Source organism: Scyliorhinus torazame, chromosome 8 (assembly GCF_047496885.1).
Source record: "Scyliorhinus torazame isolate Kashiwa2021f chromosome 8, sScyTor2.1, whole genome shotgun sequence".
Taxonomy (NCBI): Eukaryota; Metazoa; Chordata; class Chondrichthyes; order Carcharhiniformes; family Scyliorhinidae; genus Scyliorhinus; species Scyliorhinus torazame.
This window is the reverse complement of record NC_092714.1, coordinates 30,906,548-30,933,632: the sequence shown is the minus strand read 5'-3', so window position 1 is coordinate 30,933,632 and position 27,085 is coordinate 30,906,548. Positions and strand designations below refer to the sequence as shown.

General features: G+C 44.3%; 2 protein-coding genes across 4 annotated transcripts in view; one reads left to right on the top strand and one right to left on the bottom strand.

Annotated features, from left to right (window-relative positions):
* Positions 1–27,085, top strand: part of LOC140427717 (proteasome assembly chaperone 1-like) — a 357,213-nt gene that overhangs the window by 320,791 nt on the left and 9,337 nt on the right. The gene's annotated exons all lie outside the window — the stretch shown is intronic.
* The window catches only part of LOC140427609 (bromodomain and WD repeat-containing protein 1-like), a 110,346-nt gene that overhangs the window by 82,944 nt on the left and 317 nt on the right, over positions 1–27,085 (bottom strand). Inside the window, 8 exon segments of the mRNA XM_072513017.1 lie at positions 1,664–1,775; positions 2,919–3,001; positions 4,488–4,612; positions 6,542–6,597; positions 6,600–6,648; positions 13,723–13,839; positions 15,519–15,699; positions 21,796–21,863. Coding sequence (XP_072369118.1) covers positions 1,664–1,775; positions 2,919–3,001; positions 4,488–4,612; positions 6,542–6,597; positions 6,600–6,648; positions 13,723–13,839; positions 15,519–15,699; positions 21,796–21,863 — 791 coding nt within the window.

Sequence of the window (27,085 nt, the reverse complement as noted above, 5' to 3'; positions counted from 1 at the left end):
TCATGCAATGACATCACTGCAGCTATTTGAAAATCATACATTTCTTAAAGGTACATTCACATGACACTTATCCTTGTTTTACTTACTTATCACTTTACTTTATAATACTGGCTCTGACTTTTATTTATCCCTGGTGCTTCCCAGTTAATTTTTTTCAACTACAACTGACTGCAGGACACTGTTCCCAGACTACTTCACTGCAATGCTGACTGCAGGACACAGATCCCAGACTGCTTCACTGTGGTGCTGACTGCAGGACATTGTTCCCTTATATTGTGAAAACAGACAAATTATTTGTTTAATGTCTCTGCCATTTCCTTTATCCCCATTATAATTTCTCGCCTCAGGCATTACGGGATTCACTATGACCTTCATTATTCTCTCTTTTAATATGTGTTGAAGTTTGCACAATCTTTTATATTTCTGGTGGGTTTATTTATCAATAGTCATCCTGTACTCCCACTATTTACAACTCTCCAAATAGTCAGGCTTATTCTTCTTCTTGGAAATGTTATACGCCTTTTCTATAATCCATTACTACCTTAACCTCTGGTTAGACATGGATGTATCTCTTTTCCCATGGAGTTTTTGATCCTCAATGGAATTTAGACTTGAGAATTACAAATGTTTCTTTATATGGTGAGCATCTGGAATGGGCTGCCAGATGCAACTATTTCCTTTAAAAAACAGTTAGACAGTTACATGGGCAGGATGGATATAGAGGGATATGGGCCAAATGCGGGCAAATGGGACGAGCTTAGTGATAGAAACTGGGCGACATGGACAAGCTGGGCCGAAGGGCCTGTCTCCATGCTGTAAACATCAATGACTCTATGACTCCATAATGCTCACAATCACACATCTATCACCATGCCTTTTAATATAATTTCCCAATCCCTTAGCCAATTTGCCTTCATATTGTCATCCTTTATTTTAAATTCAATCCTCTAGTTTTGGATATACATATATCACTCTCAAACACAATGTGAAATTCTATCTTATTGCAGTCAGTGTTTCCAAGAGGATGCCATACTATGAAATTACTAATTAAACTCATCTCATTAAACAAAATAGCCTCTTTCCTGATTGTAATTAACTAGACTCCACAAAGGATCATGGCATCCCTCTCATTGAAGATACACAACTGATTATATATACCTGGAGGAATACCACTGGCAGTATCTGTTAACAACTTGTTTCTTCCTGTCACATTCTGCTACCGTCACTTAAAATACTACACTGCTCTATGGCCTTAGCTTTTCTAGTTGAGATAATACATTTCCCCTCACTTGAACCGTCCTCCTTTCCCCCTTCCCCTTTTTAGCTTAAAGCCCCATCTTCAGCTCTAGTTAGATGATTGGCCAGGGGACTGGTCCTAAAATGGCTTAAGTGGAGTCATCCAAACAGAATAGGTCCCTCTTTCCCTCGTACTGTTGCCAACTATTCAATGATTCTCTAAATTTATGAGTACATCTGTAACTCTTCCTCTGCTGAGAATTAAGTAGACTTTTGCCTAATCCTTCGTGCTTATTCTGTCTGGATATTTTGTGCTGATCTACAGATCACACATTTTGTGGTCTCAATTAAATCCGTTTAAAAACTTAAGAGCTGTACACCTATCGAATGAGACTTTGGAGTTCAGATATGGTTCCTGCCAACTTACCGAACAGTGTAACACTGGAAATGACTATCGGGATATGCTGGCTGAAATGGTTCCTGGCTTAATGCTGCCCCAAACCACCAAACATCATCTATTATAGATCGAAATTTGTCACCTGTAGCAACAAAAGAAATATGAGTAATAATTAATTATTTGGATGAAGTTATGATTATATTTGTTCAGAATAGTAATAAGCTTACAATATTCAACAATTTACAATAAAATGCAACCATACACATTGGTTCCCAATGTAGGAAAAGACAAGCTGTAAAAATGTGACTGTTATATTACCGTATGGTATAGTTCCAAGACAAGAAAAATCGTGTGCATCCCATCAACCCGAAAAGGAGCTCTGGCTGAAATTTAAGCTATGCTTGTTAGGAGGGGAGGAAGCACGTATCAAGGAGGACATTCATTACTTTTCCAAAACTGTCTTCAGTTAAAAGCGTTTTCTCAAAAACTGTACTATGTGCACCATTTAACCATATCATAACCACTATAATGTTGTAATTTCCAGCCTTTGTATCGCAATGCCCACACTTGCACAGCAATAAATCTCGAGGTTAAAAAAAGTCACAAAAGTATTGATCAATAGCATTCACAAAATATGAATGCACTATGGATCTACCAACCAACAGAACATGGGCACAATTGTGATGTTGTAGTGAAGAACCAAGTGAATGGGTAGTCATTTGAAGGACATTCTGGAAGTTGATAACAGGTAAATCCTGAATTGATGTTAATCCCAATATTTCGGAAATGCCGATTTTACAAACATGTTTGCGGACTTGTAATGGTGACAGGATCAATATTGGGCGTTACTCAGGGTACAGTAATTTAGATTAATTTATTAACTGGATTGTGGTTGTTTGTCTCCTTTCCGTAGTGGGTTGATTTATGTAGGTTATTGATCGTCTTCAAACTCAGTCAGCACTGTACTACTTGTACCAATCTACTTCTTCCAAGATTTTTTTGGTCGATTAGGCCGAAGGCTGCCTCGCGGAAATCCTTTTTTACGGAATGGATTGGGCTCCTATCCATTTCGTAAAAAACAGGATTTACCTGTATATCGTTGGTGAAAGTTATGGAGTTAATCTTGAGCTCAACTTCCAGCCAAGTGTCAAACATCCTGTGGAAGGTAACCTCAGAACAATTAAAGTAAATTAAAAATCCAGACTTCAACATGACTAATATATCCCAAATTTCTAAGATCGGTTTCTTTCACCAGATTTAAACTAGAAAACAAATTGAAACTTACTAGTTTTCCAATTTCTCTCCCTTGCTTCATCATAAAACTGACGTAATATAAGAAAATCAATCACATCAGGCATGTCATGATACCTGAAACAAAGAAAAACATTTTAATTTCCCTTAAAAAAAATTAGCAATAACGGTTGACAGTAGATAACTGTTTTTAACTATGCACTAGGGGTTAGAACCCAATTAAGATTGGGGATTAAGTGGAGCAGATATGAAATGCAACAAAGTCAAAGAAAATTTTAAACAGACAGTTCCGTTAAAAATAACTATTTTAGTAAGTTAAAAATATTATTCATTCCAGCAGAAGCACATACAGAGGATCACTAAAACTTGCAGAAGTAGACATTACTAGGTAACATATTGATGAAATATTACATCTAGAACTCGCTGATGCTATAGAATAAGTCAGGTGGCAGTTTTCAGGTTCCACATGTGTTCAGTTAAATACGGAAATCATTTCCCCTGCTTCTCCACAAGCTATGACATTGGTAGGTCACCAAGTGCCATAGCATTAAAACACATGAAGGGAGTGAAGTTGTAATGCTCTATCACTAGACTGCAATTAAACATTCAGCAAAAGTTTATCCTTGTCTACTAAAGTTAAAGTGAATTTTTAATGCAGGGATAAGTCTTGATTACTCAAAATTTACCTCTACAAATGAGGATCATCACTTCTCCAGTTATTAACTATTGGAGGTTTCTTAATTTAAAAAAACTTTTCTGGTCTCTTGGCTCTCTCTGAACCAGATTTCCCTTCTGTATAATAATAATAATCTTTATTATTGTCACAAGTAGGCTTACATTTATATCGCAATGAAGTTACTGTGAAAATCCCCTAGTCGCCACACTCCAGCACTGCTCAGGTACACAGAGGGAGAATTCAGAATGTCCAATTCACCCAACAGCAAGTCTTTCGGGACTTGTGGGAGGAAACCAGAGCACCCGGAGGAAACCCACGCAGGCACAGGGGAACGTGCAGACTCCGCAGACAGCGACCGAAGTGGGAATTGGGCCCAGGACCCTGGCACTGTGAAGTAACAGTGCGACCCACTGTGCTACTTCTGTACACGATGAGGCATTGAATTAAATAGTCTAACTTACTTGCTGATTTGGACTCAGCAGGACTCCATAACTCCCATTCTTTTGGATGCTACAAGTGGCTCTGTAGCTGCTTCAAGTTTCAAAACTCCAGAGAATGGTGGACAGTTTACCCATGACTGAATGACAGAACAGGCTCGAAGGCTAAATGGTCTCTTCCCATTCTGAAGTTTCTATATTTCATACGTGTAGATTTTAAATGTGCAAAGAGCACAAGTGCTATGTTTTTTCAATTTTTTTTGTCGAAAGGGTTGAATTGGCTAAACTCCAATGTATAAAAGATGCTCATTGAAGAAAAATTAACACAAGATACAAAACAAAGGATAATTCCACAAGTTCCTGAAAATCAGTTCTCAAAAGTAGATTTGTAGTCATGTTCTTAATTGCAGCAATAACTTTTTAAAATCAAGTTTATACATGTAATTTTGTTAAAACACAGTTAACTAAAAGTATTGAATAGTGAACGTACTTCAGAGAAAATGCCTTATCCATAATTTTGCCTGTATCCTGGTCTATAAAAGCAAGTTTTAGGCAGCATAGTGTAGGAGGGCCAACTTCATATTTTAGTCCAACAATTTTCAAAACTTCTTGATCCTGTTTAAAACAGAAATAAGTTCAAAAATCTCCCAGGTTTGATAAGTAATGTAATTCCTGACAGTAGAAAGTTATAGCTTGAACATATTCAAATCTCAGCCAATGCTCACTATCCAAAGTGCTACTTAGCTGGTTAATAGTCGAATGACATTAGACAGACATCTGTACCATTAGTAAAAATATAACTCAGGACATAACCATACAGATTCAACATCATTGAACAAATATAGGAAAAGAGCAAAACATATGTCAATACAAATGATGACTTCCTCAATGGCCTAATGGGTAAACACTATTGCAACAGAGAAGGGTCAGATTTCATTTCCATTCTCTCCTGAGTGTTTTCTTTTAGCATTTCAGGATGAAGAAAGATGGAAGAAAGAGGGGAAAAAGGGTTCCTAACACTGATGACTATCCAGCATCCTATGATTAAAGCCAAGTATGGAAATGCGAGCATATTGATATTGGTCTATGCTCACACCATGGTTATATGGGTAGAAAAATCACATAACGGCTGTCCTTAAAAATATTATTCTTCCCTTGGTAATGGGAATGAAATGTGCACATTCATTTAAAGTTTTATTTTAAAACCAGATATATTTCATATATTTTAGCAACTTGATACTGTACAGCTACATATGCACAGTACCACTGCTATTTAGAAATTAACTTGTGAAACTTCTTGATGAAGGCCTCTTGTTTCATTCATTCATGGGATGTGGGTGTCGTTGGTTGGCCCAGCATTTATTGCCCATCCCTAATTGCCCTTGAACTGAGTGGCTTGCTGGGCCATTTCAGAGGGCTTTAAGAGTCAACCACATTGCTGTGGGTCTGGAGTCACTTTTAGACCTGACCAGGTAAGGATGCCAGATTTCCTTCCCTAAAAGACATTAGTGAACCAGATGGGTCTTTACAACAATCGACAATGGTTTCATGGTCATCATCAGATTTTAATTCCAGATTTACAAACTGTTATGCCCCAATATGTTTTGAATTACAAATTGATTTTTATATTTTAAAACTGAAGACAAAAGACTTCAAAATGGTGGCTGCCCGAGGGTCACCTGGCTCATTGTGGATTGAAACCACTCCCTGTATAAAAATGGAATAAAAGGAACACTCCAGATTGATGCTGAATCGTTGCCCTTTCCTGAAGCTAATCCAAAAGGGTATTAGTACATTGAATGGGCCATTCAAACAAAAAGACACTGGCTGTCTTAAACTCAAGGTGGTCTGAAAACCATAACATAAGATGTATAAATGAACCTAATTACTAAGCTTATTTGGAAAATAGCTTTGTTTGCAAGCAGCTTCTAGTGGATTTAAAAACAGAAAGCAAACATGGCTTATTACATGTTCCACTGAAACCCATTTCGCTGGAAGTCATCTAAGCAGTCAAGATAATAAACTGCAAAGCATTGAAAGTGGAAGATCTTATTAGAGCAAGAAGGACTCTCCAACCAGGCACAGGTAAAGTTCACCCGAGATCCAACTTCCTGCAAATTAGACTACAAGAAACCTCAGCTTATTGAGAAACCTTTGTTTTACCAGGCCTTCATTTCAACTAAAGCATTAACTTTGTCCAAGAAGCTACAGGTCTGCCATGAAAGAGACAAAGATATTTGTATGCCGTAGCAGTCCATTACTTTCACCTGTATCTAATATTTATCCATGTACATGTATGTGACAGTGTGTGTAAGACAAGTTAAATGTTGCATCAAATTTGGGGCAAATTTGATAATAAATAACCATCTTTCTTTTAAGCTTGCTGCTAGAATTATTTAATTGAAACAATCAATCCGAAGAAAACACACTCCTCTTACATATCAACATGGGCACAAAAAGGAAATACAAAAATTCTGTCTGTGACAGCCCTTAATGAATTCTTCAGGTCAAATTTTACTTACAAAAATGATTTTTTAGTCTTACCCTAAACTCCAGCTTCTGCCACGGCTGCTTGCGTAAGCTAATGGTGTATATTTTTGCTTTTTGACGGCTTCAACATAAGCTTCATGGCCTTGACGAAAGTAGGCAACCTGTTGAAACAAATTCCTCTCAGGAATGTTTGGAATGGTCCAAAGTGTATAATTTTTTAAATGTTACTGAATGAACAATATACTCCGTCATGCCGCAGTGTGTTCCGTCAAACAAATTTTGATATTTTAAAAACTGAACACATTGTTCTTCTGCGAATGAATAATGAACATCATCATTGGTTTTCATCATACTTTATTGTATTGTATTAGCTGAAGCATAGCATCCAAGATCAGGGAGGTTATGTTGGAATTGTACAAAAACTAGTTAGGCCACAGCAGGAATACCAGATGCAGTTCTGCTCCCTACATTATAAGTATATGATCAGGTTACAAAGGAGATATACAAGGATGTTGCCAGAAACTCAGCTATAAGGAAAGGCTTGATATGGTAGGTTGAACAGAGAAAGGGGAGATATTAAATTGGGGTGCATAGGGTGGATACAAAATATTTATTTTCCTTAACAGAGAAGTCGGAGGGGAATCATTTAAAAGTAACTGGTAGAAGAATTAGAGGAGAGTTGAGGAGAATTTCTTTACCCAGAGGTTGATAGGAACCTGGAACTCACTACCTGAAAAGATGGTCGAGGCAGATCCCTTCATCACATCTACAAAATGCTTTGAAAGGCACTTGCTGTAACCTAAAAGGCTTTGGACCAAGAGCTGAAAAGTGGGATTAAAATGGATAATGTTTGTTCCAGCTCACACAGATACCATGGGCCAAATAGTCTGTGTTGTAAATTACTATCCTTTTATAATCTGCGAAATCAATTAAACATTTATGGTGATCATAATTGACATTAACATTAATTACAAGAATGCACACATTTGAAAGCATTGCTAAAAAGCTATCACGATTAACAAAATTGTTGGAATATAGAAAGAATTAGTAAGGTATCCTACAGACATAAATAAGAAAAATCAGGATATGGTTAGGGCACGAAGGAAGATAAATTCACAGGTAATCAGAGTGAAATGGCAAAAATAACAAAAAACTATTTTTTTTAAGAAAATATTTTTGAGGCATTTTAATTTTAACATTTTAAACAGAGAGATCCAACACTAGCAAAAATGCCACAATAACACACCCAACTCTTCCCCCCCCCCCCCTCCCCCCTTCCCCCCCCCAAACCCTAACAAAGAAGTCGATGAACGACTGCTACCTCTGGGCCAACCCCTGTAACAAACCCCTTCATGTGAACTTAATTTTCTCTTGTCGAAGAAACCCTGCCATGTCACTGACCCAAACCCCGACTTTGGAGGCTCCAAATCCCTCCATCCCAGTAAAATCCGTCTCCGGGCCACTAGGGAGGCAAAGGCCAAACTTCAGCCTCTCCCCCCCTCCTGGGGTCCCGGATCGTCTGACACTCCAAATATTGCCACCTCTGGACTTGGAGTCACCCTCCCTTCCAGGACCTCTGACATGACATGAGAATCCCTGCCAGAGTCCCCTCAGCCACGCCCAAAACAGATGTACATGATTCGCAGGACTTCCCCCCCCCCCCCCCCCCCCCCCCCACACTGCCCACACCTGACCTCTACCTCCTCAAAAAACCTACTCATCTGGGCCACAGTCATATGAGCCCTGTGGACCACCATGAACTGGATCAGGCTATGCCTAGCACACAACGAGGATGCATTAACTCTCCTCAGGGCCTTCTTCCATAACCTGACTTCCAACTCCCCTCCAGATCTTCCTCTACACCTCCCCAATTGGGACCCCCCTTCCCACTCCATCAGTTCCTTGAATATTTCCGAGACCCACCCCTCCCCAACCCCTGTTCTAGACAACACCTTATCCAAGTCCCCTTAGTGGGAGGCGGCTTTAGGACAAAATCACATACCTGCAGGTACCGGAACCCATTCCCAACCGGCAACTCAAACTCCTCTCCAGCGCCTCCAGGCTCGGGAAACCCTCCTCAATCCTCAATGAAGAGGTCCCCAAATTTCTCAATGCTTGCCCGCTACAACCTCCTGAAGGCCCCGTCCAGCCTCCGTGGAGCAAACTGGTGATTATCACAGATCAGTGAACACACCAATCTCATTGGCTGCCTCCATTGCCCCCACACCCTCAGGGCTGACATAACCACTGGGCATGTGGAGTACCAAGCCGACGAGAACGCCAGAGGTGCCGTTAACAAAGCCTTCAGACTCATGACCGTGCAAATGCCGCGTCCACCGCTCCACACTGACCACTCTCTCACTACCCATTTCCTAACCATCGATGTATTAGCTGCCCTGTAGTAATTAATAAAGTTCGGAAGGGCCAAGCTCCCCTCCCCATGCCCCCACTCAAGAAGGACCTTCTTCACCCTCGAGGCTCTCCCGGCTCATATAAAACCCGAGATCGCCACATTAATCTTCCTAAAAAATGCCTTGGGGATGAAGATTGGAAGACACAAACACAAACCGTAATCTCGGGCGGACTGTCATTTTCACAGTCAGTACCCTCCCTGCCAATGACAGCGGGGCATGTCCCACCTACGGAAGTCCCCTTTCATTTGCTCAATCAACCTGTGCAAATTTAGGAAGAAGTCTTACAACACCAGGTTGAAGTCCAACAGGTTTGTTTCGAAGCACTAGTTTACAGAGTACAGCTCCGTCCTCAAGTGAATGAAGAGGTGGGTTCCAGAAACATACATATATATATATATATATAGACAAAGTCAAAGATGCAAGATGATACTTTGAATTCAAAACAAACCTGTTGGACTTTAACCGTGTTGTAAGACTTCTTACTGTGCTCACGTCAGTCCAAACGCCGGCATCTCCACATCATGCCCAAATTTAGTTTATGAAACTGACCCCAGTCCCTTGCCATTTGAATCCTCAGGTATCTAAAACTCCCTCCCACCACTTTAAACGGCATCTCCCTCAGTTTCCTCTCCTGCCCCCTTGCCTGGTTCGCAAAAACCTCACTCTTGCCCATATTCAGTTTGTAACCCGAGAACCGACCAAATTTCTCCAGTATCCCCATATTTCCTGCAATCCCTGTCTGTATATAAAGGAGCAAATCATCAGCATAGAGCGCAACCCTATGTTCCACTCCCCTCTCTCATTATCCCCCACCAAATGTTCGATGCTCTCAGCGCCACTGCCAAAAGCTCTATGGCCAGGGCAAACAGTAGTGGGGAGAGTGGATACCCGTCTCGTCCGCCGGCACAGACTAAAATATTCTGATCGATCCTGATTTGTCCTTCCATTCGTCACTGGTGCCTGATATAGCAACCAGACTCAAACTACAAATCTCTGCCCAGACCTAAATCTTCCCAGAACATCCCACAAGTACTTCCGCTCCACTCGATCAAAGGCCTTTTCTGCATCCATGGCAACCACCACCTCAACCTCACGCCCCTCCGCCGCCATCATTATTACATTTAGCAGCCACCTAATGTTGGACGTCAGGTGTCATGCCTTAACAAATCCCGTCTGGTTCTCTCCCCCCCCCCCCTCTATTAACCCCACAACACAATCCTCTATGCGTGTGGCCAAGATCTTTGCCAGCAATTTCGCATCTATATTTAACAGGGAGATTGGCCTATACGAGCCACAGCTCTCCCAATCCTTATCCCGCTTCAAAATAAGGGAAATCCATGCCTGCGATAACGTTGGGGGGAGCACACCCAGCTCCTTGGACTCATTAAAAGCCTTTACCAGGAGCGGCCCCAACAGCCTGGAAAACCTTTTATAAAACTCAACCGGGTATCCGTCTGGTCCTGGGGCTTTACTCGACTGCATTGTCCCCAACCCGCCTATAACCTCCCCAATCCCAATTGGAGCTCCCAAATCCTCCACCAACTCTTCATCTACCCTCGGGAACTCCAGCCCCCCAGAAATCGCTTCATACCCTTCTCCCCGGCTGGGATTCAGATTTATACAGTTTACTATAAAATTCCCGAAATACATTACTCCCCCCCCCCGGATCCAAAACCACCTCCTCCCGCCCCCCCCCCACCCCCCCCCCCCCCGCATCTCTCACTTTCCCAATCTCTCTCGTCGCCTCCTGTTTCCTCAGCTGGTGTGCCAGCGTCCCGCTGGCTTTTTCCCCATATTCATACACCACCCCCTTTACCCTCCTCAGCTGTCCCTCTGCCTTACCTGTGGACAGGAGCCCAAATTCCAGCTGCAGTCTCGGACGCTCCTTCAAAAGCCGGTCGTTCGGAGACTCCGCATACCTCCTGTCCACCTGTAAACGTTCGCCTACCAATCTGCCTTCTCCTTACGGGCCCGAATGGAGATGAATTACCCCTGTATAACCGCCTTCAGTGCCTCCCAAACCACCCCCGCCGAAACCTCACCCATGTCATTCATCCCTATATATTCCGAATGGTCTCCCTCACATTGCTCACATACCTCCTCCTCCGCTAACAGGCCCACATCCAACCTCCATTGTGGGCGCTGGGCCTTTCCATTGCTGACTTGCATGTCCACCCAATGCAGTTTAGTCTGACACCACTATTGCTGAATATTCAGCATCTACCATCTCAGCCAGCAGTGTTTTGTCCATCATAAAGAAGTTTATCAAGGAATACACATTTAGCTTATGCACATGGGAGTAAAATGAAAACTCCTTACTCCTGGACCTCCCAAATCTCCACAGATCGACCCCCCCCGCCCCCCACTCCATAAACCCCCGAAGCACCTTTGCCATAGCTGATATCTTCCCAGATCTAGAACTCGACGGGTCCAGCCTTGGATCCAGGACCGTATTAAAATCTCCCCCCATAATCAGTCAATGTGAATCTAGGTCTGGATCTTCCCCAATACCAGTCGAACAAACTCAACGTCATTCCAGTTCGGGGCATATATATTTACCAATGCCACGGCCATTCCCTCCAGCTTCCCACAAACCAGAACATATCTACCCCCCGGATCCACTTCTATATTCCCCACCTCGAATGACACCCGCTTATTAACCAAGATCGCCACCCCCCTCGTTTTAAAGTCTAACCCCGAATGGAATACCAGTCCAACCCATCCCGTCCTTAACCTAATCTGGTCTCCCACCTTCAGATGCATCTCCTGCAACATAGCCACGTCCGCCTGCCTTCAGTTGCCTCAAGTGCGTGAACAAGCGGGCCCTTTTGACTGGCCCATTCAGTCCCCAAACGTTCCATGTGAACAGTCCAGTCTGGGGCGAGGGGGGGGCACCCTGCCCACCTCCCCTGCCAATCAACCACAACCTCTCCTAGGCCAGTCTGCGGCCCATGCCCCGCACCTCCCCTAGCCCACCTTTGGGCAACTACCGTCATCAACCCTCCTCCACTTTGAAAGTCCCCTCCCCGTCAGCAGTACAAGCCCACCCCCCAATCGATCTTCAGCTCATCCCCCACATTGGTTCCGTGAACTAGCCCGCCCAGTTAGCCTGGCAGCCCCGCCCATAACGCCTAGCATCCTACCCCCCACTGATTCCCCTGCCCCCGCGGTTAGTGCAAACAGTCAAAACAAAGGCAAGAAGTAAAAACAAACAAACAATCCCTCCCAAGGTCCGAACGCAGAGACCCATCCTTCAGCCCTTACCAAAGCACTGCAAACCGACCTCACCCCAAACAGGACTGAAGAACGGGGAAAAAAAATGAAACAAATCCAAACAACATAAACCCAAAGTTTCTCACAACATAGTCCATTCTCCTTCATAAAGTCCGCTGCCTCCTCCGCCGAGCCAAAGTACAACTCCCGGCCCCCATAGGCGGGCCGGGTACAGTAGACCGAACGTTTACGCCCTTCTTGTACAGGGCCGATTTGACCCTATTAAAACTCGACCTCCTCTTCGCGAGCTTTGCTCCCAGGTCTTGGTACACCCGAATCTAGACGTCTTCCCAAATACATCGCCTCGTCTGCCTGGCCACCTCATGATGCATTCCTTGTCCAGAAACTGATGCAACCCGTACCACCATTATCCTCGGTGGCAGTCAAATACACCTTCCCGGAGCAGCCTTTCCAGCATCTTCCCAACATAGGCACCCGCATCCAATCCTTCGATTCCCTCCGGCAGGCTCACGATTTGCACGTTCTGCCTCAGAGAACAGTTCTCCAGGTCCTCTACTTTCTCCAGCAGTCGCTTCTGCTGGTCACGCATCAGCCCAATCTCGGCTGCCATCGAGGTGGACTGATCCTCATGATCCCTCGCCTGCTCCTCCAACTTCTGGATTGCCTGTACCTGAGCTGCCAGTCTCGTCTCCATGCGGTCAACCACCGCCTTGATCGAATCCACCGCCCGGGCCAGGTTCTCCACACTTAATTCCGTTGTTGGGTGAACTTCTCATTTAGGAAGCTCACCAACCAAATTTTCCAGCATTTTCTCTTCAGTTTCACCAACTGGTCCATTGACCATTGAGCCGACGGGGCCAGACCCTGCCCGTCCGCCATCTCCACGTGCGTTGTCCACACCACACTCGCCTCAACCAAATGGTTCGCTTTTCCCGGGCACTTCTGGACCGCAGCTCCATAAACTAGGGGTCACTCTCTTCTGCTCTCACTTCTGTACCTTTTTCCTACAAAATTCCTGCGACAAAACGGTAAAGGCCACAAAAAGACCACCATGAGCGGGAGCTGGCAAATATGCGACCACTCTCTCCATGGCCGCCACCGGAAGTCTCAACAAATAACTACCAGGACCGTGTGACTGGATATTAGAGGCGATCAAATAAGATAAGAAGCTATTTAAAAAGGGGTGGTATTAATTGATGAACTAATTAAATTAACAGGATAAAACTCCCAGTCTGGGTGGATTACAACGAGGCATATTAAAAAGTAAGGGAAATACAAAAGCGGCACCATTGTGCGCACACATTTTCATGATAACAGGGAATGACGCCATAGATGCCATGATGGGGTAACACAATATATTTGGATTTGCAAAGTTTAATATTAGACTCATGACTAAGGATCATGCACTTGATGAAGCTTCTGCTTCAGATATCAGGATTTAATTATTTTGTGTACACAAATAGAATCTCAATAAAATTCCCTTATTTACACTTTCGGTAATATCCTGATATGTAAATTTAGAGATCGCATGTCATCAAAACAATTCCTGCTATATTATCATTTGTAACGGATTGCCAGTTTTCTTACCTCATCACCCATTTGTGGAACATAAGGTGACCTGCGCGGTACAGTATCTGTGATCCATTTCGGTGGATGCCATTCCTCTAAAATTGTACCTTCCCCAGTTGGCACAGGATTTGGTCTCTGCATTGCAAGAAGGAAAACAAAGCACAGTAATTGCAGACACACACCACCATAGACAGACCTATTCTCTCCCCAACTTAAAAATGTTTGTTTCTTGAAGAACTATTGTTTCTTAGCACCAATTACCACATATGTTCGCGAGACATGGTACGTTGGGAACTTGGGATAGTTATTAATGAATATACAAGTTAGGTGAATTAATGAATATACAATTTAGATGAACATACAACCATACTATTTAGGAGGAGTAGGCCACTCAGCCCTTGGAACCTGTTCCACCATTCAAGAAGATCATGGCTGATATTGTAACCTCAACTCCACCCTCCCTCTGACCTGTGATAACCTTTCACCCCTTAGAATCGATCTACCTCTGCCTTAAAAATATTCAAAGACTCTGCTTCTACCACTTTCTGCAGAAGAGAGTTCAAAAGGCTCAACCCTCAGAGAAAAACAATTCTTCTCATCTGTCCTAAATGGGTAACCCTTTATTTTTAAACAGTGGGTCCTACTACTAGATTCTGCCACAAGAAAAAATATTCCTGTCCACATCAATCCGGTCAAGATACCTCAGGATCTTTTAAATAAATGATTCAATTTATAAGACCTCACTAGAGCCAGCCATCTGCATTCTAACACATTTCAATGCAGGAAGCACTCCTGTTTGTCTCACCCCAACCAAATAGCCTCATTCAGATGAGAGGATGAGATAATCTTGGCAAATTTGATGAGGAATAGTAAAACCATAATAAAAACAGGATGCTGGAACCACATAGCAGACCTGGCAGCAATTGCACAGGAGGTCTTAATGATCCATATGCATCCTCCCACTAGCGTGGGGCCTGAACCTCAATCTCGACGCCAGTTGGGTCCGGAGCATAGGCACAGATCCATTTTCTCCCAGATGCTGGATTCTCCGCCTCGTCAGTAATTCCGCTACCCATTTGCATCCACTGAAAGGCCAGGCACCATATTCTCTGAGCCCGTGTGATTCTCTGGTGCTCTGGGCCAGGAATCATGTGGGCAAGAATTACTACTGGTCCTGGCAAATATGGCGGGCCAAGGAGATCCGTCTTTAAGGGAGTTGCTCCCAAAGTCCACAGGAGGGCCACCTCTCCCCCCCCCCCCTTCCACAATGCAAGTCACACCCACACCAGAGAACCCCTAATAGACCCCCGCTCCCCCCAAGATGCCCTCTAAATAAATAAATAGACCCCCCCCCCCTCCACCCAAAGATGCACAAAATAAAGAGGCCCGCCCCTAAAAAAAAAGAGACACATAGATTAATTAAGTGCTTTCCATTCACTTCCCTTCGCGGTTGAGTTAACTTTGGAGTGTTCAGCTAGAAACTGAAAACGGTACAATTCAGTTCCAGCTGGCAGTCTCCCAAAAGTTTGTTCCATCTTTGGTTTATTTGTCATGCAAAATCTTAGCAAGTGTCAGAGGCTATTTGACGTAGCAGACCTGGCAGCAATTGCACAGGAGGTCTTAATGATCCATTTGCATCCTCCCACTAGCGTGGGGCCTGAACCGCAATCCCGACGCCAGCGGGGTCCAAGAAATATCTCAATCAAAAATCAGAACTCTAACCTTGTTTGCCTGGTTCATTATAAGAATATGAAGTATATTAAGTCTCTAATCTATCTGGTGAGATTGGTTTTGAAAGACCCACTTAAAATTACCTTTCGTGGCCTTCCTTTGGGTTTCTTTAGCTTTTGATTCCATAGTACTTTAACTTTATCATCTTGTTCATCGTCTGAGCTGCTCACGATGCGTGGGGCTCGCCGTCTGGTTGGTCTCTTGGGTGGCTGAAGATTAATTCCCGCATTTGCTGTCCAATCTGAATACTCGCTCGAAGAATCACTAAAGACAAGCACGAGCCAATTTAATTTCCGTTCACATTAGTGAAAGTTATGTCCAATAATATATTTTTAAACAAACAAGAGTAATTTTTAATTTCTTTTTATTTTCTATTTTATGAAATTGAAATAGAATGGTGATGCAACAATTTTTCTCTAGAACTTAAAAAATAGACTGGCCACCACTTAATCATATCTTGTTTCTTTAATAATATGCATCTTCCAAACGGAACAGAGACCAGTTCGGTGTTCTGGATAAACCATGTACTATATTTAAGGACATAGAAATGTGGTTACAATGAAATTAAAAATGAAAATCGCTTATTGTCACAAGTAGGCTTCAAATTAAGTTATTGTGAAAAGCCTCTAGTCGCCACATTCCGGCGCCTGTTTGGGAGGCTGGTATGGGAATTGAACCCACACTGCTGGCCTTGTTCTGCTTTACAAGCCAGCTGCTTAGCCCACTGTGCTAAAACAGCCCCTGTTGCAGATAGATGGTCACACCGTATACTTGAAAAAGCCTTAGGGCCTGCATTGTTCTGATCGGCTTTTATGACCTGAATACGATCACTTTACAATAAGACCACCAAAGTATGCCTTTAAGAAAGAGGGTCAGTGGAACTTCCGGTGGCGGCCATGATACGTCTGGTCGCACATTTATTTGGTGGCTCCCGCTCATGGTGGTATTTTTGGACCCTTTTCCCCGGCTAACGGATGGATGTGTTGGTCGAAGAAGGTGCAGGAGGGGTAGAAGGTGCAGGAGGGATAGAAGGAGAGAGTGTCCCACCAGTGGATGGATTTGTGGACCAGAAATGGTCTAAAAAGAAAGAAGCAGTTGGAGTGAGTTGGAGTTGTGCTAGCAACACAGGAGAAGATGGCAGAGAGTCAGGCACCGACCCTACCCTCTCAATGGTCGACGGAGAAGCTGGTGGGCTTCCTGAACGAGAGGTTCACTCAGCAGGGGAAGGAGGAGGATTTGGAAGACCTGGCTAGGGTGGCGGACCTGATAAAGGCGGGGATCGGCCGCCTGGAAACGAGGCTGGAGGCCCAGGGTCAGGCGATCCAGAAGGTGGAGACTGTGGGGGATCACGAGGAGCAGTTTACCTCGATGGCGGCTGAGCTGAGGTCGATGTGGGACAATCAGAGGTGGCTGCAGGAGAAGGTGGAGGACTTGGAAGAACCGGTCCCGCAGGCAGAAGTTGAGGATCGTAGGGCTGCCGGAGGGCAGCGAGGGAGCGGTCGCTGGCACGTACCTGGCTCGGATATTCGAAAAGTTGCTGGGAGAGAGGGCATTTGAATGACCATTGAAGTGGACCGGGCGCATAGGGCACTAATGAGGAAACCGCAGGGGAACGAGCCGCCGAGGGTGATGGTGGTGTGCCTGCACCGGTTCCTGGATAAGGAACAGATCCTGAGGTGGGCCAGGCAGACAACGCATTGTACCTGGGAGGGCAGTGAGATGCATGTGCATCAGGACCTGGGTGTGGAGCTGGCCAAGAGCAGAGCGGGCTTTAACAAGTTAAAGCTGGCCCTCTTCAAGAAGGGGGTGAAATCTGGTATGCTGTACCGGCGTGCCTGCGGGTGACCAACAAGGGTCGTGAGCTGTACTTTGGGACGCTGGAGTTGGTGATGGAATTTGTTGGGGAAAATGAACTGGCAGGAGAAGGAGGACTCTGAACTTGAGGAGATGCGTGCTTTCTGTTCCTTCGGATTTGTCTTAGTATTTTGTTTGGGACCATTGCACTGTGTTTTTTCTTTGTGGGTGATGGTGGGTTGCTCTTTTCTTTGTGTTTGGATTAGTTTGATCCGAACTGGGACGCTGTGGAGTTCATGAGGCGGGTGCTGGGTAAGATCCCCGATTTGGACTCGCACCGGTTGATATTGGGTGGGGATTTTAATACAGTGCTGGATCGGTCGAGTTAGAGATAAGGGAGGGTGTCGGCGGTAGCGAAGGAGGTGAGGGGGTTTATAGAGCACATTGGGTGGGGGGGGGGGGGGGGGGGGGGGGGGGGGGGGGGGGGGGGGGGGGGGGGGGGGTCCAGGGAGGTTTGGGAGGCCGAGGGTGAAGGAATTTTCGTTCTTCTCACATGTGCACAGGGTGCACTCACGGATTGACTTTTTTGTGCTAGGTCAGACGCTGCTGGTGGGGGTGGTCAATGTGGAGTATTCAGCGATTGTTTCTGTCGGATCATGCTCCGCATTGGGTGGACTTGCGGGTAAATAAGGGAAGGTGCCGCACCCGCAGTGGAGGCTGGATGTGGGGATTTTGCCAGATGAGGCGGTTTGTGAGAGGGAGAGGGCAGCCATTCGGAGGTATGTGGAGCCGAACGACAGGGGAGGTTTCGGCAGAAGTTTTGGCGGCCACGTTATGGAGGCATTGAGGCGGTTGTGAGGGAGAGTTTATCTCGATACAGGGGTACAGGGAGAAGGCGGAAAATTGGGTGGAGTGGGACTATCTATGGTGATTCTGGGACAGTTTGGGTTTGGATAGGGTTTTGTGGACTGGGTCGGTTGAGGTACCAGGCACCGGTGGCGAGCTTGTGGACGAACCGGGTGAGCTCGGACTATTTTAGACTGCATCGGGACGAGACAGGGATGCCCACTCTCTCCATTGCTCTTTGCCTTGGCTATAGAGCCACTGGCGATGGCGTTGAAAGCGTTGAGGGCTGGCAGGGGATAGTGCCGGGGGGGATGGAACATAGGGTCTCGCTTTATGCGGACAATTTGTTGTTGTATATATCGGACCCGTTGGGAGGTATTGGGGGATTATGGGATCCTTGGAGGAATTTGGTAAGTTTTGGGGTATAAATTGAACAAGAGTGAGGTCTTTCCAATCCAGGTGAGGGGGCAGAAGAGATGACATTGAGGGAGATTCCATTCAAGGTGGTGTTGGGTGGGTGGGTGGGGTGGAGGAACTTTCGGTACTTGGGTATTCAGATGGCGCGGAGGTGAGGGCAGCTGCATAAGCCAAATTTGGCTCGGTTGGTAGAGGAAATGAAGGAGGATTTCAGGAGGTGGGATGCGCTCCCATGGTCATTGGCAGGAAGGGTTCAGACGGTAGAAATTACGAAGTTCTTGTTTGTATTTCAGAGCCTCCCAATCTTCATTCCAAGGCATTTTTAGGAAGGTGAACGGGGTGATTTCAGGGTGTGTGGGTGAGCAGGCTTTTTGAAAGGGTGGAGGATAGGTGTGGGTGGAATGCGGGTGGGCCAGCGAACCATGCCCATATGTTTTGGGCCTGTCCGAAGCTTGGGTGATTCTGGCAGGGGTTTGCCGACGTTATGTCGGAGGTTCGAAAAGTAAAGGTGGTCCCGAGTCCAGAGGTGCCGATCTTTGATGTGTCAGAAGACCCGGGAGTCCAGGGGGCGAGAGAGGTTGATGAATAAGGAATAAAGGGTTATGGTGCTCAGGCTGGAAAGTGGAGCTGAGTCCACATAAGATCAGCCATGATCTGATTGAATGGCGGAGCAGGCTCGAAGGGCCAGTTGGCCTACTCCTGCTCCCAGTTCTTATGTCTTGGCTTTTGCGTCCCTGGTAACCCGGAGACGGATCTTGCTAGAATGGAGGGACTCGGAACCCCCAAAGTCGGGGGTTTGGGCAAGTGACATGGCTGGGTTTCTCGGGCTTGAGAAAATTAAGTTCATCCTGAGGCTCGATGGAAGGGTGTGCCCGGAGGTGGCAGCCGTTTGTCGTAGGAACTAAGCTGTCCGCAGGCCCGGGCGGATTAAAAAGGAGGCAGGGGGAGGTGGACAAGGTTGGGGAGGATTGGTGGGGAATTTTTGTTGGGTTGTTGTTTATGTAAGCCATGTGGGCTGGTTTGGGGTTGTCCATTGTGTTAAAATTGATAATATAACTGCCTAAATAAATTATTTTCAAAAAAAAAAAAGAATGAGGGTCACTTATGTGGAACACTTATGTGCAGGATGCACATCTTTTTAAGAATAAGGTTTGCATGACAATCAAGCTGTCTTTCACATGCCTGACAAACACAGTCTTCTCGATCTGTGATCTGAATGAAGTAGTACCCACAAGTTCTCATATGTGCCAATATCAGAACCCCTCAAGAAGTAAAATTCAAAAGCAGATCTAGAGATATGGGAATGGGTGCCACATTTAATGTTGACAAATGTAGGCAAGGGTAATGTCAAGCATGTACATATCATGTAGACTATAAACTAAAATCTGCAAAAAGGAATAAAAATTTGCTGCTTTTGTGATGAGACCTTAAACCGAGGCCACATCTGCCCTCCTAGGTGGACATAAAGTGCCCCAATTGAGGCATTCAAGTGAGCATTTGATGATTATTTTCACAGTAACTTCATTTGAAGCCTACTTGTGACAATAAGCGATTTTCATTTCATTTCATTTCATTATTTAAATCGAAAAATTGTGCAGGGGTATGGGGAAAAGTCTGGGGAATGGCATGAAGCCATAATGCTCATTTGGAGAGCCAGTGCAGATATGATGGCCAAATGGCTTTCTTTTGCGCCATAATATTCTGAGATTCTATGACAAAATCGCATGGCAATATTTTGAAGATCAAGGGAGTTGTTCCACGTCCTAGTCAAATTTCTCTCTCAATCAACATCACAAAAAACAGATTTGCTGGTCACTATCAGGTCTCCATTTGTGGGAGTTTTTGTGTGTGCAAGTTCAATGCCACGTTTCTTGCATTACCACAGTGATCACACTTCAAAAGTACTTCAATGGCTATTATGCATTTTGGGACATCCTGTGATCATGAAAGGCACTACATACATGAAAATCTTTATGTTTTGTTATGGTGTTCAATTCTCGAAAGGTTTATTACTCAGGCCAAGAGACTGAAGTGAGAGCAAATATGATATTAAGATATAACCAACAGAGCACAATATACAACTAACAGTACAATGGTGCCCTAGTACAAGGCCTTAATTAGGTCCCACAGAAAGTTGTGTTCAGCTTTAATATCCTCTCATGGTGGTTGATATAGAGATTCTGGAAGAGGTTCAGAGGAAGCCACCAGACTAATATCCCAAGGCACAAGAAGGGACAATATTATGCAAGTAACTTATTGTAAAATCCTACATACCGTGACTACTTTAAAATAACCAATATTTAAAAGTGTTCATCAACCTTTATGCCCAATTCACACATCTAAAAACCCTAATTTTTCTCAGTTAGTAAAACTGTAGATCCAAAACATTTTTAACTGGACACAAAATACTGAAATATTTGTTAGTTTGACCCAGCAGAATAGCGCATTACATGGGCATGACAGCAGAACCCAAGATAAAGCAATATTTTCACATGCAACAAACCAAGAATTACAGTACCATTCTCCTAGCCATCCTCCCATCTTCCTTCCTCCATAAACTGGGGTTCATCCAAACCACTGCTGCTGATATCTTAATTTGTACCAAATCCATCACCCATGTGCTCAGTGATGTACACAGTCTCCCATCCTGGCAGCACTTAAATTTTAAATTCTCATCCTGGTTTTCAAATATCTCCATGGCCTTGCCCCTCACTAACCTTATCCAGCACTATAACGCTTTGAGATCTCTGCACTACACCACTCCTACCTTGTTATGCATCCCCAATTTTCATCGCTGTGCCATTGGCGGCTTTGCCTTCAGCTGTCTAGGTCCTAAGCTCTGGAACTTCCTCCCTCATCTTCTCCAGTTCCTACCCTCCTTTAAGACAATCCTTGGAAGTTATCTCAAACTAAACATTTGGTCATGTCTTAACATCTCTATCGGTGGCTTAGTGCATATTTTAATAACACACCTGTTGAAGCACATGGAGAAGTTCTTCTACATTAAATGCGCAATATAAACGCAAATTGTTGTGGCTGCACCAAATGCTCACAAAAAGCAGTACATATACACAAGTAACCAGGATGAAGAAGTTTTACACTATATTTTTCTTGGTGGCAATATTGCAGGGCCCTCATGATTCCAAGTGCCAATCTTGAAAGCTTTGAGACAATGTTTGAATAGTATTCAATACCAGTCTACTTTTACGCTGAGAAAGGTAAATGCAGCTTAAAACAAAGTCTGCACATTACAGCTCAAATACCCATGAATTAAAATGTATAGTCAATTGCTTGCCATATTACCTTGAGCTGTTAGATTCACTCTGCCATTCCTCTGAAGATCCTCCACTGCCCTCTGCTGAATTACTTTCCTATATATAAAGAGACACATCTAAGTATTGTTTCATTATTTGCCTATAAATTTGTACAAATGAAATACACTGCTTAATTTCTTCCCTGCATAGTCTCCCATGCGAAATGAGAGACTATGCAGGGAAGAAATAAAGCAGTGTATTTCGCATTGTCAGCATGTGACACAGTGGTTAACATTGCTGCCTCACAGCGCCAGGGACCCAGGTTCGATTCCAACCTTGGGTAACTGTCAGTGTGGAGTTTGTAAGTTCTCCCCGTGTCTGTGTGGGTTTCCTCCGGGTGCTCCGGTTTCCTCCCACAATCCAAAGATGTGCAGGCTAGGTGGATTGGTTATGCTGAATTGCCCCTTAGGGTGGGGTTACAGAATAGGATGGGGAATTGAGCCTAAGTAGAGTGGTCTTTCGAAGGGTCTGTTCAGACTCGATGGACCGAATGGCCTCCTTCTGCACTGTCGAGATTCTGCGATGATCTCCAAATGAAGTGCCAAGTTGTAACAGACCCAACTTTCCCTCCTCATACCTAAAAATATCATAAGCAGCTCCACTGGTTTATTTAATGACTGTTACGCCTTTGTCCTCATCAGATCTTTGAAAATCTGTTACCCTAATCAAATCCAATGGGATGACAACCAATCGTATGAACTCAAATCAGAGGATCACAGGCACACGACACATGAAGAAAATATCCACATGAAGTCAGAGGAACCAGAATGTAAAGCACCATGTGACCAAGTCAGTTAGTGCTGTTATGGTTGCAGTTGTTGCTATGACTAGTGGTAGCTGCGGAATCCCTAAAATAGATGTTGGTTAAGCTATCCTTTAACATGTACATATTAGTTGTAGTCTTCAAATAAATCAAACCTACTTACTGTTTACCAATTCTGTGTGGGTGATTGGTGAGTTTGTGGAAAGTTAGAAATGGGCAGCATGGTGGCAAGCACTGCTGCCTCACAGTGCCAGGGACCAGTGTTCGATTCCAGCCTTGGGTCACTGTCTGTGCAGAGTATGTATGCTCTCCCAGTGTCTACGCGGGTTTCCTCCGGGTGCTCCAGTTTCCTCCCACAGTCCAAAGATGTGCGGGTTAGGTGGATTGGCCATGATAAATCACTCCTTAGTGCCCAGGAATGTGCAGGTTAAGTTACAGGGATACGGCGGGGTGGACAAAGTTTTCTTTGAAGGGTCTGTTCAGACACGATGAACCGAATGGCCTCCTTATGGATCATTCTAAATGCACAGGATGGATGTGAACTAAGACTTGAGACTTTCTATTGCATTGTCTCATGCTTTATGCAGCCAAAACGAATTATTCCAGGAGGAAAAATATGTCATGTTGCCTTTCATCATTCAACACATTCACTACTCTACCTCTTCTTTTTTTTTTAAAATTATTAGGTAGTTTAGCATGGCCAATCCACCTACCCTGCACATCTTTGGATTGTGGGGATGATACCCACGCAGACACGGGGAGATGTGCAAACTCACACGGACCGTGACCCAGGGCCGGGATTGAACCCGGGTCCTTGGTGACTTGAGGCAGCAATGCTACCACTGCACCACCATGCCGCCCAACCTCCTCCAAGGACTTGATCTTTTTCTGCAACTTAAGGCAAGGAAATCACAAATTTAATATTTTTTTGTTGAAGCAACACAGGAGGTTAATGAAGGGAATACGATGAAGTTGTCTATACGTTTTTTTTAAGAAAGCATTTGACAAGGTACCATATAAAAGGCTAGTTTAACAGTTTTAAGGTTTATGGCATAGGAGGGTCGATGTCAACTTTGATTTTAACAAAATTGGGACATACGGAGTTCATAGAGTTTTACAGCTCAGAAAGAGGTCCTTCAGTCCATCTTTTCCACACCAGCCACCAAGCACCGATCTACTTTAATCCAGGTTGAAGTTTCTAGATAGCCACCTTTCATGCGACTATTCAGCACTTCGTCCCCACAAAAGCCTTTCATTTGCCTTCTTAAGCACCTCATCTACACGTCCTGTTGTCTTAGGAATTTATGGACATGCATCCCAAGGGGCAGCACGGTAGCATTGTGGATAGCACAATTGCTTCACAGCCCAGGGTCCCAGGTTCGATTCCGGCTTGGGCACTGTCTGTGCGGAGTCTGCACATCCTCCTCATGTGGGGGTGGGTTTCCTCCGGGTGCTCCGGTTTCCTCCCACAGTCCAAAAATGTGCAGGTTAGGTGGATTGGCCATGATAAATTGCCCTTAGTGTTGGGTGGGTTACTGGGTTATGGGGATAGGGTGGAGGTGTTGACCTTGGGTAGGGTCCTCTTTCCAAGAGCCGGTGCAGACTCAATGGGCCGAATGGCCTCCTTCTGCACTGTAAATTCTATAAAGTCCCTCTGGTCCTTTGTACTTCCTAGGGTCCTACCATTCATTGTGTATTCCCTTGCCCGGTTAGTCCTTCCAAAATGCATTACCTCACACTTTTCAGGGTAAAATTCCAGTTGCCACTGTTCTGCACGTCTAACCAGCCCATCTATATCGTTCTATGATCTACGGCTTTCCTCCTCACTAATTAGCACACCAATTTGTGTGTCATCTGCGAACATACTGATCACAACCTCCGACATTCACGTCCAGATCATGAATGTACACGACAAACAACAAGGGACCCAGCACCGATCCCTGCGTAACACCACTCGCCACAGTCTTCCAGTCACAAAAACAACCTTCAACCATCATCCTCTATCTCCTGCACCAAGCCAACTTTGATTCTAATTTGTCAAATTGCCCAGGATCCCATGGGCTCTTACCTTCTTGACTAGTTTCCCATGCAAATACCTTGTCAAAAGCCTTATTGAAGTCCCTGTGGACTACATCAATTGCACTACCCTCATTTACACACCTAATCACCTCCCCAACAAATTCAATATAATTTGTTAGACATGATCTCCCCCTGACAAAGCCATGCAGACTATCCTTGACCAATTCTTGCCTCCCAAGTGGAGATTAATTCTGTCCTTCAGAATAGTTTCCATTCCACTGAGGTTAGACAAACTGGCCTGTAATTTCCTGGTTTATCCCCACCACCGTTCTTGAATAATGGTGCCACATTAACTGTCCTCCAGTCCTCTGGCACCTCTCCTGTGACCAGAGAAGATTTGAAAATTGTCTTGAGTTTATGCAATCTTCTCCTTGCCTCCCACAGCAGCCTGGGATACATCTCATCTGGTCATGGGGATTTATCCATTTTTAAGCCCGCTAAAACTATTAATACCTACTGCCTCTCAATGTTAATTTGCTCGAAGTCATCACAGTCCCACATTGTCCTTCTCCAGAGTGACCACAGATGAAAAGTATTCATTGAAAACCTCACCTATGACATGGATTCCACAAACAGATTGCCATATTTGTCACCAATGGGCCCTACCCTTCCCCTGGTCATCCTCATGCCCTTAATATACATATAAAACACCTTTGAATTTACCTTTATTTTACCTGCCAGTGTCCATGCCCCCTCTTCGCTCTCCAAAATTCTTTTTGTAAGCAACTCCCTTGCACGTCCGATCCTCCTCTAGTGCATCTGCTGCTTTGAGCCCTTGGTATCTGCCATAAGCCCCCCTTTATTTTCCCTTATCCAAACCCGAATACACCTCGACATCCAAGGTGCTCTAGACTTGTTGCTCCCACCCTTCACCTTTACATGAGCATGTCGGTCCTGCACTCTCTCTATTTCCTAGTGTGGTTAGCAAAGCATATGGGATTTTGGGCTTCATGGAGACATTGAGTACAAGAGTAAGGAAGTTTTGCTGAATCTTTAAAAAAAACTCTGGTTAAGCCACAACTAGAGTATTACATCCAGTTCTGACAATCTTTCAGGAAATATCTGAAGGTCCTTGAGAGGATGCAGAGAAAAATTACCAGAATGATTTCAGGTATGGGGATTTTAGCTACAGGATGAGGTTAGAAAAGCTAGACTTGCTCTCCTTGGGGCGAAGGAGACTGCGAGTGGAGATCAGACAGAGGTGCATAGAATTATAATATTCTTGGATAAAATTAACAGTGGAAATTTTTTTCCATTTGCTGACGGTACAAGAACAAGGGCACAGAGATTTTTACGGTCTTGAACAAGAGATAGGTGAATGCAAATAAGAACTCTTAAGAACGGGCAGCACGGTAGCATTGTGGATAGCACAATTGCTTCACAGCTCCAGGGTCCCAGGTTCGATTCCGGCTTGGGTCACTGTCTGTGCGGAGTCTGCACATCCTCCCAGTTTGTGCGTGGGTTTCCTCCGGGAGCTCTGGTTTCCTCCCACAGTCCAAAGATGTGCAGGTTAGGTGGATTGGCCATGATAAATTGCCCTTAGTGTCCAAAATTGCCCTTAGTGTTGGGTGGCGTTACTGGTTATGGGGATAGGGTGGAGGTGTGGACCTTGGATAGGTTGCTCTTTCCAAGAGCCGGTGCAGACTCGATGGGCCGAATGGCCTCCTTCTGCACTATAAATTCTATGATCTATGCTCTAAGTAGTTTCTCAGCTATGTTCAAAGTAGCAGTTTTCAAACTAGCAAACTTTTATATTTACTGATCTAATTACAGGATGCTAATATCTCAACTATAGATTCATTCGTTTTCTACAAAATTCCCATGTTTTGACAAAAAATTGATCCAGGGTTTTAAACAACCTAGCTTACTAGTCTAAATAATAGACACACAATATATATAAATACATATAAAATAGATTAATGAAGTTAGAGAATGAGGAGTCAAGGGACAAATGGCAGAATGGATTGTTGGTTGTCTTCAAGACAAAACGCAGAATGGGATTAAGGGGTAGCTATGCACAGTGGTGGAGGTGGATAGTAGTATTCCACAAGGATCAATGCTGGGTCCATTCCTGGCCACAATTTACATTAAAAACACAAATTTATAAATTTGTGAATGACACCAAATTGGGGTGATGGTCAATGCTGAGGATTCCAACAACTTCCAGGAGAACATTAATAAACTTGCAGAACGGGCAAATACTATGCAAATGAAGGCCAACACAAACGATCACATGAATCAGGTCAATTATTACTTGGAAGTTGCGGCTATAGGCGAGATAAAATGATCTCAGACTACAAATACACCAAAGTTTGCACCACAGGTTAGCAAGACCATCAGAAAAAGAAAACTAAGTACTATTTTTAGAGGAACTAATTGAAAAGTAAGGAAGGGAAGTTATGTTAAACATGCTTTGAGCCTTGGTTAGGCCACAGAT